General features: G+C 40.4%; 3 protein-coding genes across 3 annotated transcripts; 2 read left to right on the top strand and 1 right to left on the bottom strand.

Moving 5' to 3' along the window:
- The first annotated feature begins 670 nt into the window (after positions 1-670).
- Positions 671-5,388, top strand: LOC311494507 (V-type proton ATPase subunit S1-like). Its single transcript, XM_084553586.1, has 10 exons — positions 671-1,061; positions 1,953-2,073; positions 2,432-2,506; positions 2,598-2,791; positions 2,901-2,938; positions 3,025-3,110; positions 3,212-3,438; positions 3,553-3,585; positions 4,076-4,313; positions 4,405-5,388. Exons 1-10 carry the CDS (start codon positions 940-942, stop codon positions 4,615-4,617), a joined length of 1,347 nt encoding a protein of 448 aa, XP_084409712.1. The 5' UTR covers positions 671-939; the 3' UTR covers positions 4,618-5,388.
- A 123-nt stretch (positions 5,389-5,511) lies between these two features.
- LOC311494450 (ciliary microtubule-associated protein 3) lies at positions 5,512-8,818 on the top strand. Its single transcript, XM_084553511.1, has 5 exons — positions 5,512-5,852; positions 6,015-6,113; positions 7,769-7,905; positions 7,977-8,094; positions 8,732-8,818. The coding sequence occupies exons 1-5, from the start codon at positions 5,703-5,705 to the stop codon at positions 8,795-8,797; spliced, it is 570 nt and encodes a 189-aa protein (XP_084409637.1). The 5' UTR covers positions 5,512-5,702; the 3' UTR covers positions 8,798-8,818.
- Positions 8,819-8,942: 124 nt separating this feature from the next.
- taf8 (TAF8 RNA polymerase II, TATA box binding protein (TBP)-associated factor) lies at positions 8,943-15,471 on the bottom strand. Its single transcript, XM_084553510.1, has 8 exons — positions 15,128-15,471; positions 13,253-13,412; positions 11,739-11,837; positions 11,592-11,654; positions 11,229-11,353; positions 10,959-11,106; positions 10,726-10,868; positions 8,943-9,397 (listed from the first exon to the last, which is right to left on the bottom strand). Exons 1-8 carry the CDS (start codon positions 15,173-15,175, stop codon positions 9,257-9,259), a joined length of 927 nt encoding a protein of 308 aa, XP_084409636.1. The 5' UTR covers positions 15,176-15,471; the 3' UTR covers positions 8,943-9,256.
- Between the last annotated feature and the right edge of the window lie 38 nt (positions 15,472-15,509).

Below are 15,509 nucleotides of genomic sequence, written 5' to 3'. Positions count from 1 at the left end.
TGGAGCACTCTGGAACAATGTCACTGCGCGTCGGCAAATAGTGCGCATCCTCCTTCTCCCTCTTCCCATTTAGCCACACAATGGACTCAAACTGGGGTCTGGAACAGGAAACGCCGCTCTGAGTCGGCTTTGTTGAGCAGTTATAACACACATTGTGCGTTTGGCTGCAGAGGTTATCTTGCATTTTAGCCGCTGTTTTGCCATTTTGAATACATTTTGTCCAAGTGTGTGTGTGTGTGTGTGTGTGTGTGTGTTCTCTATTTTCTCTTCTATCTTTCCTTCCCAGTTGTAGGCGCAGCACTGCGTTGTGAAGGCAGTGGTATCCCTCCGCCGCCACAGCTGTGTGGATGGGAGTTACTTTCAATGACTGAGCGCACGCAGGCCTTTTCAGTACAAAATAGTTTGTCTTGTATTGTTTTTATTTTGTTTATTCATATTTTGCATTGTTTATTGTAGTAGTATATATGGATAATGGGACATAATGACAGGAGTAGTGAAATGCTAACATATCATGGGGTATCAGCACCATGGACAGTTGCCAGGTAAAACTATAGGCATACAGTTAAAATACATTAAACGCAAAAAAATGCTTGTTTGGGGGACTATCAGCATTTCGAGAACTTCATTTTAACTGAACAAAATGTTCTTCTAAGTGCTCCTAATGCATTAGATTTAGCCATATATCTAACATAAGAAGGTCCTGACAGTAGTTTGTTGAGAAGCTGAGAGAAGGTGAACTATTCTGTAGGTTTTTAATGCGACCAGAAGAGAAATAAAGTGATTCAAAGCTGCATCCAGTCGGGGTGTTGGATGTGATGAAAGCAGCTGTGGGCAGGGCAGGCTGAATGAAAGAAGAAGCAGGAAGTTCTTTCTTTGCACGAGGCACATGACTGTCAGCTGGTTTGAGTCACGTGAGCAGACTGGAGGAGCTAAACGGAAATGGCTCGACCGAGTTGCAGCAGTAGTTTAAGATCAATGGCCTTTCTTGCCTTTTTCGTCGTTTTTTTCGCGTCAGCGAGCGCCACTGCTCAAGTGCCACTTCTTATGTGGTCCAGTGACAGGTAATAATTACTGTATTTATCAAGTTATAGTCACTTTAAGAGTCAACGCTCGCTGACTGACTGGCTTGCATGCTAATGCTAACACTTGTTGCTAACAGTTTCCACTTACACTTACTACTCATAGCTAACCTTGCTAAATTCCATATGTTAACGTCTACTTGTTTTTCTTTTGTTTGTTTGTTTTGATCTGTTTTTGTTTTTTACTTAGGACGAGTATAGAGTTGTATAGTTTTATCTCTGAAACGCAACTTTAATCGATATCACAAATATTCTTAAACAAACCACTGAAGTACCGAGTTAGCCTCTTTGATCTGGGTGGATTCGCCAACTTGCCTGCTGTCTGTAGTACCAGCAGACATGTTCTTTAATACGCATATTGTGTGACTGTCCATGTCCTAAAAAAGATCTAGGCAGCTGCCGTGACTCGTTAAGCTTAACATCTGTTAATGGTCCGTCAGTGGCACCTTTAAACTGCACTACAGTTATTGCACAAACGCATTTAGCCTACAGTCCATGAAGCTGAGGAGCCACACATCCTTAACATGGAAAACACAGGCTTCAGAGAGGGACAACAGGCCCCCCACACAGAAGGAAAATGTGGAACTATACTATTGTAATATGTGGTTTGGACAGAGGAAGTTGAGGGTTGTGCTAATCCAGCATAGTTTTATGTGACATAAGAGCTAAACCAAAGCGAAACAAAGGTTGCTCCAGGATAAGAGCAACTGGCCTGTATTTGTTGTATGGAAACATTTGGCATTACTGTACTTATGCCAACATTATTCTTTTGCAAATGTAAATGAGAAATATAAATATATTTCAGAATGTTGAAATGTCAAAAATGTGTTGAAGCAGTGGACATACTAAAACTTACCTATGGTCTGTGTTTAGACTACCACCACTGGCCTCACCTACAGCTGGTCACATAACATCCAATGACCAGTTGTCTGCCTACCTCACCTCAGCCTTTGGTTCTGGCTCCCACACTGTGCTGTTGTTCCTACAGGACAAGGTCAGTACCTAACACATGAAAACTACATGTTTACACTGTATGTGCCTTCTGAGTATCCATCAATTAGAAAGGTTCTTCTTAGATTTGCGACTTGCGTAAAATGGGGTAGTACTGACTCATGTGTAGCTGCACTGCAGTCCCATGTGACACTGTAACAGTCTTCTCATTCTGGTGTGACTATGAGGCTTGGCATTACTTCCCATTTAGCAGTTCCTTGATAGCACATTGTTCAGGTCTTTTCTCTGGTGAATGGTCATTGTTGTGGTCAATAATTGGGACTGATTAATGTTTTAATTGTTTTGCAGTGTTTGTGCTTTCTAGATATGAATATTTTATTGCTCTGTTTATCTGTGTTCAGCTGAGCAAAGATGACTTCACGGTCTACGGTGGAGTGTTTGGAAACCATCAAGATAGCGTCTTTAAAAACCTTGAGGTAGGTTTTATGAGTTACCCATACGTTCAAAATGAGATGGATTTGGTCAGAGAAACAATAAATCATTTATTTTCTACGGACTTCTTTTCAGGCTGCACAGCAGTCTTCTTCCTCGTCAGTGACACTTCCTGCCTTGGAGTGGTCAGGCTCCTCTGCCATCCTTGCTTTCCTGCAGGACAAGCTTGGGGTTTCGCCTCTGCTTGTAGACGCAGACACTCTGTCACATCTGAGCATCAACGCATCTGTCAGCAATCTGCTGCTCATCAATCTTCCTTACTGCAGCGGGTGAGATGTTCTGTGCTCTTCAAATGTATCGGGTTATCTGTTTTCTCTCAGTTTCGACATGCTTACTCAGAGTTCCTTTTCAATAGTTTTTTTTTTTTTCTTTTTTTAGCTCACCGAAGTCCTGCAGTGAAGTCCTACACAGCAATGGTATGTTTCAACCATCAAGCTGTGTAGTTGTGAGTCAGTTTTTGACATGTATTGTCTGTAACTCAAATTCATATTTGTGTCAACAGATGAGATTATCGGAGAAGTTATGAGTATCATAAAGGCCAAAAATGTGCCATACACTGCAATATACACAGGGCTCCAGCCATCACGGGTAATATATCATCATTAATCACATCTCCATGCAGTTCAAATGCACTCTGGTTGTTTGACTTCATGGTATCGAGGACATGAAGCATTTTGGCTTTGTTGCAGATGATTGCTGAAACATCAATGTCTAACCAGCCGGTGGGCCGCACCTTGCTACAAACGGTTGCACCTGATATCAATCCGCCCATCATGTTTAATCAGTCAGGCGGTCCTTGCATAATGCTGTGGGCTCAGAATCTCAATGTCAGCCTCTCAACCTCTTTACCATGGACTGACCTTCGTACACAAACTCCAACCTTGACAGGATCCATGTGCAACAACACAAACTCCCTGTAAGCTGGTCTTTCATTCATTCATTAAAATGTTTTTTTTTTTTTTTTTAATTCTGAAAGGATTTTGTTGTGTTTAAAAGAAAGAAGTAATTTAAATGTCTTTTCCCACTCTAGGCTTGTCCTCAACTATGAAGCATTTACACTGAGGTAAGGCAATAAGTCGTTTATTTAAAGGAAAAGTTGGTTAGATTTCTAAAGAATGTCACCGTATCTGCAAAAAAAGTACAAGAACTAGTCTTCACCATGATTTGTACACTTATGTGTGAATACAGGTTAAACACATGAGATATAATGGGCTAATAATTCATTTTTAGAGGTGTCATTGGATGGGGGTGTGGACTTTTTGTTTACCTTTGAAGAGAGCTGGGCTAGGTGTTGACACTTCTGTCTGGTCTTGCTGTTTATGTACGTTAACTGTCTGCGTGTAGCTTCATGTTTAATGATGACAATACTGATATTCACCGCTCAATGTTGGTAAGACAGTAAAAGTACATTTCCCAAAATGCGAACCATTTCTTTAAACTTTTCACAACTTGACCTCAAATTCCATGCGCTATCTATAAGCCATGCATACAGGGTTTTTTTTCACTCATATGTTTTCATTAAATACTGAGCACCTTCTTTTGTTGTTCTCCAGTTTTGCCATGTCTCAGCAGTTCTATCCTGTGTCTGCACGAAACTGGTCCACCCTCGACTTTGTGCAGCTGCAGACAAACGGTCAAACTGAGACTTTCTCTGGGAATCGCAGCATCTATGCTCCCGCAGAATACTCCTTCCACTGCCAGTCTGTCACCAACTTCCAAGACCCCCTGCTTGTCTCTGCCAACACCAACCAAAACTCATCTCAGTGGAGGCTCAATTTTGTCGACTTCCAGGTACAATTTTAGTGCTTTATTCTCCAGTCTGCAACTGCAAGTACATGTTAAATAAGTGGTTTATTGAGTGACGTATTATTTTGTGATACAGATTCAGGGATTTGGTTTGGCCAACGGAACAGATTTCTCCTATGCCAGTGACTGTGCAAGCTTCTTCACCCAAGCAATTTGGATGGGACTGCTGACTGCATTGCTCATGCTGCTAATTTTGGTGTACGGTCTGCACATGATCATGCAGGTCAACACCATGGATCGATTCGATGACCCTAAAGGTCCATCGATTTCAGTGCCTCAGTCAGACTGAAGCACTCCTCACACACACAGTCCTCCGTCTGTCAGGGTTTTTGTATGTTTGGGCCTTTTTTTTTTTTTCTTTGAACACATTTTCCTCTGACTCTTCCTCTGAGATGCTCTCCTGTGGTTTTCTTTCCTGAGTCCTTCCATAGCTGTTTTGGGATAATGTTATTTTGTATGGCACATTCCATTTCGTCTCTCCATAGTGCCAAAATGTATGCACCTTTTATATGAATAGATTTTGAGTTTATGTTCTAAAAAGGTATTTTTGTGCCACTATTGGGTGACTACAGCTGATACTTTCTCTAAATTAATTTGCACTCTCACCAGGGGATGCCTTAGTTGCCAATATGAATGTGATCGCTGAATGCTGTAGGACCGTTCCAGACCTCAGTTCATATTTTATTTTTCGCAATTTAACTGTAATTTAAGGACTACTGGTAAAAACACACACAAAAAAAAACAAAGTGCCTGTGTATAAAAGATCATTTGTGGTGTGTTCAGAAGTATTTTGGAGTTGCCTTACAGAAGTATGCTGATACTCAAGGGTTTAAATCACACATGTAAACCTGTAAACCAGTGTTTCTGGACAATTAATTTATTTGTATAAAAAATTGTCTCTGCTCAACCTTCCTTTTAAGGTTACTCCTAGCTTCATTGTTATCAGCTAATTTAATGACAGTGCCTTGGTTGTGCTTTTATAAACCACACTAATGTGTAGTTGCCAATATGTACTGTACAGTACACAGTCATTAATTGCAAATAAAGAAATCAAACTATCTATAAATTGTGATTTGCTAAATTAATTATCGAATAATTTGCTGGGTTGAATTTGTTGAATGACCAATAAAGCTTAACCCTGTATTTCAAATTGTACCGAAACTGTCCGACACCCAAAATCATTCAGTTTGTCTACTATTTTCTTACAGTGAACCTATCAGTCTCTTCACCTGACACGGTTATGCTTTTCGGTTGCTATAGTAACATTAAATCAACACGTCAACTGTCGCGGCAGTTCTAAACGAAGCTAACTGAGCAAGCTTTTCGTTCCCTTTCAGTTTCCGTGACTTCATAAGCTAGAAGGTTGTTTCCAAAATGTCTGCAGTTTCTGTTCAGAGAGTATTCTTTGGCAGCACTCAGGAGAGGAGACTGTTTCCTCTCCATTACGCGCCAGACCGTCTGGGAAACCAAATGTCGCGACAGAAAGAGCCACGTCTCGGACCCGGGTCCTATGACAACCACAAGGTTTGTGTCTTAATACCAAGCTAGACTTGGATGGACTAAGTTATACGTCTTTTTTTTTTATGCAGAATAAATGTTTATAACGTTGCCGTGGTTCATAATTTATTTGGCGTGTTGTTGACCTTCATTTGAGTTATGAGACCCACCTTTCCATTCCTTTCGCAGTTTGGCACCATACTTTATGACATAGAGAAGACCCCTGGCAGTAAGAGAGGATACTGTCTCTCTGCGAGGACTGCCACACGCTTTCCACCTTTTAATAAGGTACATGTTACACAATTACAACACTGGCGCCACCTGCTCCATCATCACTTGTATGTGGACATTGTCCGGAGATTATGAGTAAAACCAGAATGATTTTCTAAAATGATTTTAATTTGCCATCTGCCATCCTCACCCCACCAAACTGCCTAGTGTGATTTGGTTCTGGTTATCCATTCCTAACAACTGTTAAGATATATAGGATATATAATTGCATTGCATATATATATATATATATATATATATATCATTATACAGTATTATTACTGGCACAATAACAGGCAAATGGCATTTAAATATTGTTGCAGAATGAGGATGAGCCAGTGGAACTTACATGAGCCAACCTGACTATACATGGAATTGATTTCCTTTACAAAATAGGAAAAAAATCACAGGAGATTAGGAGCAGATATAACTGTGACAAGTGATGGATGAAAATGTACTCTACTGATGGGATTGAGGTCTATGTCTAGACACAGTTATTGTCAGGAGGAAGGGACAAACCTGGTGCAGGGAGACAGTGTTATTTTTGGAGCAGAAAGTACTGTATTTTTTGGCTAAGGGCTGCGTCCAGCCTCATATGTTAATGAAGCTCCAAACACTATAAAACCTGATGCACGACACCAAGAAATTTGTCTGAAATCGTATGGCTCCCAGAATCAGACTCAAGTTTGTATCTTTTTGAAGAATAAACCTTTGAATTCTCCAGTGATTCTTTTTGACTCTGAAGATATTCTTGATTACCAGTAGACTCCAAGAGGTTCATGCTACTATCTGGCCCAGGCCTGAGCCTAGATTTTTTTCTTCGACAATGTATATGGCAAGACGTTCTAACACCTGTTCCAGCTAAATATCTGTAATTATATTCAGGATAAAATGCATTTGGACTATTCAAAATTATAATTTAACAGATCGGAATTCTGCTTATTAGCATTAGTATTTGTTTATTTTGTTTATTTTTGTGCTCTGATTATTAAGATATACCATGTAACATAAATAACAGTGATATAACTATTATGATCAGTTTTCTTCCTATGTTCTCTTGTTTATCCTTATAACAGTGACTTTATGAGCTTGCTGTATACACACACTTGTTCTACAGTTAATACTTTGAATGTTAGCTTTCAGTTCTTTAATTTTTTGTTTTTTAATCAATCTCTCATATCATACATCGCCTGTAAGTATCATATTGATTTATCAGCTTGTTTCTCCTACTCTCCTCCCATCCTCTCCTCCTTTCTTTTCTGTCTTTATCGGGTCGGCCTCAAGCAGATGGGTCCCTCCATGTGAGCTGGGTTCTGCTCAAGGTTTCTTCCTGTTAAAAGGGAGTTGTTCTTTCAGCCGTCACCTTAGCGCTTGCTCTGGGGGTTTCAGGCTCTCTCTAGTGTAATTTCCATGGGTACTGACGCTATATAAATAAAACTGAATTGTGCAATTATAGCTGTTCATGAGCTTAAAGGATTACTCCGCTCACAAATAAAGTTAATTATTTGTCATGTACAACTCTTCTGTGGCTGAAGAAAAACACACAATTTGGATTTCTTTTGCCAAGACAATTTTTATGTTGTGCTTGACTCATACCTAATTTTTGTTCTTGCAGTTGGGCAGGGATACTTCTTGCTGCCACCTTAACTTGCTGTCTTCATTATCTCCATCAGAAAACACAGACCCCTTCACCGCAGCAGTACCAGCAGGATCAGTGTGCGTCCAAAATCCCAGCGCCCAGCAAAACACCTTTCAGCTCAACCACTCAGAGGTTCAGTAGCATCCAGTGCACAGCTGAGAGGAATCCAGGGTGAGGCAAAGACACACAGCTGATGTGCAACAGTGTTGAAATGAGCTGACCAATGTTATTCTGTGACACAGTCCAGGGACGTACGCTCACGATGCAGCGATAAACAGGAAAGTGAGCTGGCCGATGTGCTTCGGGAGCCCAGACTGGTCCCGACTGCCTCAGCTGGAGAAGAAGTCACTTAGGGTGAAGGTGAGTGAAGGAAGTCCATAAATTAAATGCCCTAGTTGTAAAACAAACTGAAGGACAGCCACTTTAAACAGTTTAAAACCAGTGGTGGTACCAGATTTATAAAATATAGGTGTGTCCAGTAGATGCTGAAAAAAAAAGAGATTAAACTCTTGAGTACTTTAACAACAGCATCAAAAGGCAGCTCAATGCTGTCACGAGCTCAGTATTATAAAGGAGTAGTTCAACATTTTGGGAAATGTAGCCAAGTAGCTTAACATGAGGAGTAGAAACAGCTAACCTAACCCCAACCAGGTCCATCTATTAGCATCTCTAAACCCAGCTAAACACATTCTAAATCATTTATTTAATCCATACAACCAAGTAAATTGCAAAATTGACAAAATAGGTTGTCAGCTGGTCTATTTTATGTCTTTGACTTTTGAATGTCAGATTTGATGCTACAGACATCATCGTGCCATTTTATCACCATGTATATCACAAACTGGTTACCAAATCCATACAGATATTCTGAATAGGATTAGGATTAATTTAAAGATAATAAAGATGTTTATTTCAGCTCATTTAAAAGGTGTATTTAACTGAAAGTATGACTTGTCTGAATTCTACTGTCACTGGTCTGTCATTTCTTTTTCTTCAGCTAAGCAGTGAAAAGGACTTCATCAAGCAGAGGAACAGACTGGCCTACTTGAGTTTGTATTATTAACTCTAGAGCTGATGGATAAATGACTCTTTCTTGACTCTTCCTACTAACTAAAGTACAGCAAAAACTATTCAGATGTGCCTGACAAAAAGGGTTCAGAAGAAAAGTTTGATAAATCAGTTTTTTAAAAAAAAAAAAAAGAGAGACACGTTGTTTAATTCACAGAATAAATGGATTTGTGTATGTTCTGAATGTTACACAATGATGTTGGTTATAAAATGATGTCACATAAATTCTGAACAAATTGAGTGCTTGCTGAAAAAGTAACAGGACAAAAACACAGTCATGTTCAACAGAAGTCGAAGTCAACAGCAGTACTGTTCCTATAGAGGAAAAACAGCCAAAGTCCCTGATCACGCAACGGCAGGCCACCCCTCTCTGGGGAGTGAGCCACTGGCTGGACTGCTGAGAGCACCGACCACTGGGGCAAATGTTAGTCTGTTGATTCAGGTGGGTCCTGACTCATTTCTTCCTCCTAACTTTGGGTTTCTTGACCGGCCGGAGGTACGGGTTGTCGATCACATTGTCCTCGTTGACTTTGGCGGATGGAACGACGCCGCTGGGAGGGAGCATGGAGTTCTCTTTGTCCGCTCCTGGATCGTCCTGAAATATGGAGACAGGGTTAGGTGATTATGTCTGTGAAGGTAGTCAGTCATCCAGGTCATGGTACATCTAAAACAAAGACAACTCCACTTGATTATGGTTTTTTCAAGACATCACCACTCATTTATATGTCTTCTGCTGAAGTCTTGTCTTCATCTGAAGAACAACTATTACTACTTGTAAAACGACCTATGACTAATACCAACAACCACCTGCATCTAATACTAACTACATCCTGTACTATGACTACCACATCTACTGTCTTCTACTACAAACTACTAATTACGTCGTCTCCTTCTACTACTTCTTGTATTACTAATACTAAAAACTCCCAGCACCTCTACGTCTACTAGCAATACCACCTGCTACTAATACAAACTACATTTACTACACCTACCAGTTCTACTATGTATTCACCACTAGTACTTCACTTACTACATATAATACTAACTACTCCTATCTACCCCTCCTTCTTCTACCTCCTACTACCAATACTTACTACTGATAACTACATCCTTTACTACAACTTTAATAATTCTAGCTGTAGTAATTCTAGAATCACCTACTACTAACACCTCTACCCACTACTTCTAACAACAATGTCTTCTCCTGCTACTAACTACGTCCTTCTTAGCTACTACTTCTACCACTTCTACTACTACCCACTAATACTAACTGGTACTACAACTAATTACCACTTATTCTTGTACTATTACCAACACTACTTCTACTAGCACTTCTTCTTGTACTACAACAACTACTATTTCTATAGCATTGGAGAACCAATGACGACAACAACGATTTTTAGCACGTTAGCTTGTGTGTTCCTGACCTGATGACTGTCACATGTACAAAGACAAAGGCTCCAATCTTGTGCAACTGTTATAGCTAAATACTAGCTACTGTATGTGTGACGTGGAAATGCTGTTTTTCTGGTAATAAAATGGATCAAGCTTCCTAGTGTGTTTATCTCTGGTAACAGTAAGAAGATATACAAATAAAACAGTGTTTCTGTGTAGTTGGCATCATGCCTCTTCCACTTAAGTACACTTTTAAGAAAAATTGTTTAGCTAAAATAATACTACATAGTACAGGTTATATTGCTGATTCTCCAAATGTGTTTGAAGTAAAATTTAATTACTGGTGAGATATACTGGAGGAAACTGTGATAAATTCTCAGGGAGTAATAAATCCAAACTACATGCAAAACAACTGATAAATCATGTCAATGTTTTCTATTTACTGGCTTCATTTTATAATTTACAATCCTCAGAACGTATAACCAGTACAAAGACATCAGAAACAAGATTCCAGCTGTGAAGACTTACAGTTATGATGTTCCCTGCTGTGTTCTCGCTGTCGGTTTGATCGTCCTGCTCTGAAGAGTCTGTCTCCTCCAGAGCCTGCAGTTCCAGCTCTGAAGGCAGGAGGGCGCTGAGGTATGGGATGGTGCTTGGCCGGGCTGCGATCACTGACGACAGAGTCACAGAACAAATACAGTAACATACATCAGCAACATCAGTTTGAATACATTACAGCAAGCTTGGCCGGGATCACTCACATGGGAAGGCAGTGATGTCGTCTTTGAAGAGGCTCTGAGTCTCTCCGGTCTTGGCCATGAAGCGTGTGAGGGCTCGCTCCACATCCCTCCTCTGAGTCGCTGCCTTCTCTCTCACCACTTGGTAGTCTGACACAGGCTCTCTGAACGTCTGCAGGAAGGAGCACACTTCACTGGGTTACTCTTCAACTCTTACAGTTGTACCAAAGGGAAAATAATTTCAGTTTTTTTAAAGGTTCCCTCTATAAAGAAGGAGGAAACGTTGAGACTCACGGGTGTTCTGATGTAAGTGTGAGGGTCAGGGAAGTCTGGGAAGTGGCTGGGGATGTGAGCAGGATGCATGCGTTTCTGCCCGGCTGACAGCGCTTTAGGAGTCACGGGCGCATTCGTCACTGGTGCTGAAATTCAAAGACATGTCACATGTGAAACCAGATACGGTCTACAAGTTCATCATTAACTGAAGGTAGTTTCAGTTATCATGTAATCTAAAAATGTCAGCTTCATAATCCATAATTAATCTTTTCTACAGTATTCACATTTATTTACCATTTTGTACTTTAATACTTTTTGGGTTTTTTTCCTGCAAGTTTCAGATCAATAGTCTGATCCACAGTGCAGAGTTGAATGCCTACTTACGTGCAGTTATGACCATCCTCTGTGATCTCTTGGCATATACAGGCAGGGTGTCCACATTGAAACCTTCAGTGACACAGATTAAAACTTGTCAGTTTCACCTTCGGTTAAGAATGTGCAAGTCACATGTCGGTGTCCTCGACGTCTTACCCATTTCAATGAGAGTGACCACTGTGTCTGACAGGGTTGGGATGCTCCTGGCTGTGTGTTCACAATATGTTTTGGCGCATCGACCTATTTCAGTTATATCTAGAAAATGAGAGAAAAGAAAATGCAGGATTTTAGAAACCCAATGGAGCAGTCAGAAACGATAAGCACTGTTCATCAATCATTAACAAATATGGTTCATCATTTCTTTAGTATCCACACATAGGACAAGACAAAAAGCAGGAAGCACCAGCTCTGACACTTTGCAGAGACAACAGCAACTAAGTAAGCTGTTTAGTTGTGTAAAAATGATAAAATCACACGTGCTCTCATTGTTGCACCATATACAGTATACACCTCATTTGTCTTAAAGGGCAAAAGAACAAAAAGAGCAGCAGCCTGAGGAACAAATCACAAAGCATTCTGGTTGGTGCAGGATTTAAACCTTCTGAGTGATGGGGACTAAAGCTGCCTTCAAATGGAACGTGTGAGCCTGTGTTTATGACCTGGGAAGTCATCTACATAAAGTGCTCTGCGTTCAAGCAATAACATCAGCCGTAAGTCTTCAGAGGACGGCTGCTAGGCAACTGTTGGCAGGTTATAATGAAAGGATGAGGCCACTGGGAATCTCAACGTTTTCCACAGACATTTTATAAAGCCACAAATAACTATAGGACTAAATTATGATATACTAATGACTTCAACTACTTCTAAAAAATATTAGCAAATGTGTCACAACTTGTTAACTCTGACCTTAACTACAATTTGTTACAAGGTTAGGCCCATTCATATGGAGTTGGCTCACAAACATAGCAAACACAGCTCTATTTAAAGGCAGCATGGCCCCTTTTCTCTGGTCACAGCCCAGCAGTTTCAAAAATAATTACACCTTTTCACTTTTAAATGTCCTATTTCTATGACGGAGCATGCTTTCCAGGGAAATTGTTCTTTAATGGGATGAGTTGTCTGTCCTTATTTTCTGCACTTCAGCCTTAAGAAAACTTGATGAACATAAAATATTTTTTTCCTGCAACGCCACAAAAAAAAGTTACCACTGCTTTCAAATTAAAATACATTCATTAGTTAAAGAACATACAGGAAGCAATGCTTCAGCTGTAGCAATAACCGATATCAGACACTATTGAAATAGCTTTGGAGTCGACTCTTCACCTATTAAGCAGGTAAAAGTTCAGGAGTCATTTATGAGTGTGCTTAAAGGAGCCGTCAATATGAGTGAAATATAGAGACAGGAATATTAGTAGAGTATAAAAAGTCAGAGCAGTCCTGATAAATAGCTAAAATAACAAAAGCTGTTTATATGCACCTAACTTCGTGTACAGTAACCTGTAAATCCCTATAAATACTAAGTGCACAAAGATAAACTCTCCTTCATTGCTCTTGCTCAAAGCCTAGAAGCTTTATTAGTAAAATGTGGTACAGTGAAAAATAATGTGTTTTAATACTGGCCCTCAAAAAACAGAGGAAAATGAATCTGCCTCCGTACGATTCATACGTACAGCTCTGCATCATCTCAGTGAGCGTTTCCACCGCTGCCTTCTCTGCACTCTCGAAGCCGCACTCGGTCAGCAGGGCACTGACAACAACCTGGAGGGTGCGACGTCGGGCCAGGTAGTAGTTCTCCGAGGGGCTGGAAGCAGCCTTACCACCGCTGCCCCGCTGAGAAAACATGAAATAAAAGATTAAGTGGGTGAGGAAAAATATCATAAAAACCACCAGGATAGTAAATAGTCCTCTTGAGAAAACTGGTTCATCACAGGAGGAAACAAAGACAGCACTGCACACTGAAGGCTCTTATCATAGACAAATAAACTGACTATATGAGAAAAATGACACTGTTCCGTTGTCTTGTTTAGGCAACAGGCTTGACTTTTCATCACACGCTGACGGCATGCTATTCACTGCTAAAAAGAAAAGTGGCCACAACATGCAGACGCACTTTACAACTACATATCACTGAGATACACATGCCTCTTAACAGAAAATGTGAACCCTTTGAAATGACCAGGTTTTGTCCATGAACTGGTCAAAAACTACAATTTTAAAAGTTTAAAAGAACAGTTATAATCTAATCAAACCTTTTTTTTGCAGTGTTCCTTGTATCTGAGGATTATGATGTTCAGGTACAAATCTGAACTCTTCTTCTAGAGAGAACTGCTTCGGCTCAGACATTTGTATGATGGCTGGTGTGAACTCATTCCACTGGTTTAGAACAAGGGATCGATTTTATGAAGCACTGACAAAGGTTCAATAAGGACGATCTGTGTGGTCAGTTCTAGGCTATATCTGGTGCCCCCTTCTCTTCATCACTTTCCCGCAGTATCAAAATCACTTTCATTCTCAATTTCAACATCACAACTCTCGTCCAACTATGTTTGCCCGCAATCTCAGAGTCAGTCAGTCCCTGTTGTTTAAATTCACTGCAGTTCTGTCACCCTGGCTTTCAGACCATCTGTCATGGAGCCCTCCCTCAATCCCGGTTGTCTGCCGTGTTTCTGATCCATCAGTGCATCTGCTCCACCACCACCAGCATCGAGACATCTGTGACTCCAGCCTAGGGTGTCGCATCTCATCAGAGTCTAACCGCCACTACTTCAGTAAACTTTGCTCTTTACTTCCAAACGACCTTTCATGACTCAACTTTGTCCCATTGTCTGAATTTTGTTGCAGATTTAATAGCATGTTTAGGGTCAGTGTCTCGTAAGTCTCCTACTGACACCTTCAAAAACGTGGGGATTCATTTTTGCCTTGAGGGTGGTTAACTGTCTAGGCACAGAGGCAGCAAAGCAGAATCAAATCATCATGATTCCTCCACTGATGATGTGTTAATGTCAGTACGCAACTGAATCTGACACATAGCACTATACAGTATGTGTCAAATTCAGTTACTGGCACGGTGGGGATGTTAACTAATGCGTTGAGGAGAGGAGTTCCCTTCATACATTTTTCTGAACTACCCTGCAAAAACATTTGAATGTTGCATTCAATGTCGACAAGAACAATAAAAATATGTGATAGCTATTTGTTAGCACAGATTATGTTTGTTCATAACGGTAAATAAGGTGAGGAACTGACCACATTTGAAGATAAATTCATATATTATTGGTGATCATTCAAAATCACTGTCACAGCCACTGTAACGTTACATTTATGAGGTAATCATTCATTTATATTAAACGCTGATGTAGCTAAATGAAACGGACTAAACGGGAAGTGCAGAAGATTATCCGTGCACTAAACAGTGATCATTTGAAGGTATTAATGCCCGTTAAGACATGTTAGCACAAGAGTACAGTCTGGTCTGACTGCTAGCTAAACACCCTAAACCCAGCTAGCTCCTTCTCACGACGGTAACAATAAAAACCTTCTCTTACCCCGCCTGCATTCAGTGCTCCTCCCGATGCTACCGCGGGATCCGCCATCCTTGGATTATTTCTATCCTACTCTTTGTATTAGTTTAATTTATACTAACAAACAACTTTACTGGTCCGACACCAGTTTAGCCGCCGTTAGTAAACATGATGCTAATTATGGCGTCATTTCCGGCACCAAGGCGGAAGTTGCAGAGATCCCAAGCAATATTTACTTCCGCCCTCTAGTGTTCGCTTGTCAAATGACACCTAATGTCCGGTTTCCATTGCTGGAGGCAAAAGCGTGCAGTAAGAGCTCAAGACTTTAGTATGGAAAGAGCTAAAAAAAAAAATAATATTGCACAGATCTGAACGTGCTGATTATTTTACTATTATTTTAAAGCAG

The sequence above is a fragment of the Chelon labrosus genome (genome assembly GCF_963514085.1).
Source record: "Chelon labrosus genome assembly, chromosome: 10".
NCBI classification, from domain to species: domain Eukaryota; kingdom Metazoa; phylum Chordata; class Actinopteri; order Mugiliformes; family Mugilidae; genus Chelon; species Chelon labrosus.
The sequence above is the reverse complement of the archived record's forward strand: the minus strand, read 5'-3'. Positions and strand labels throughout refer to the sequence as shown.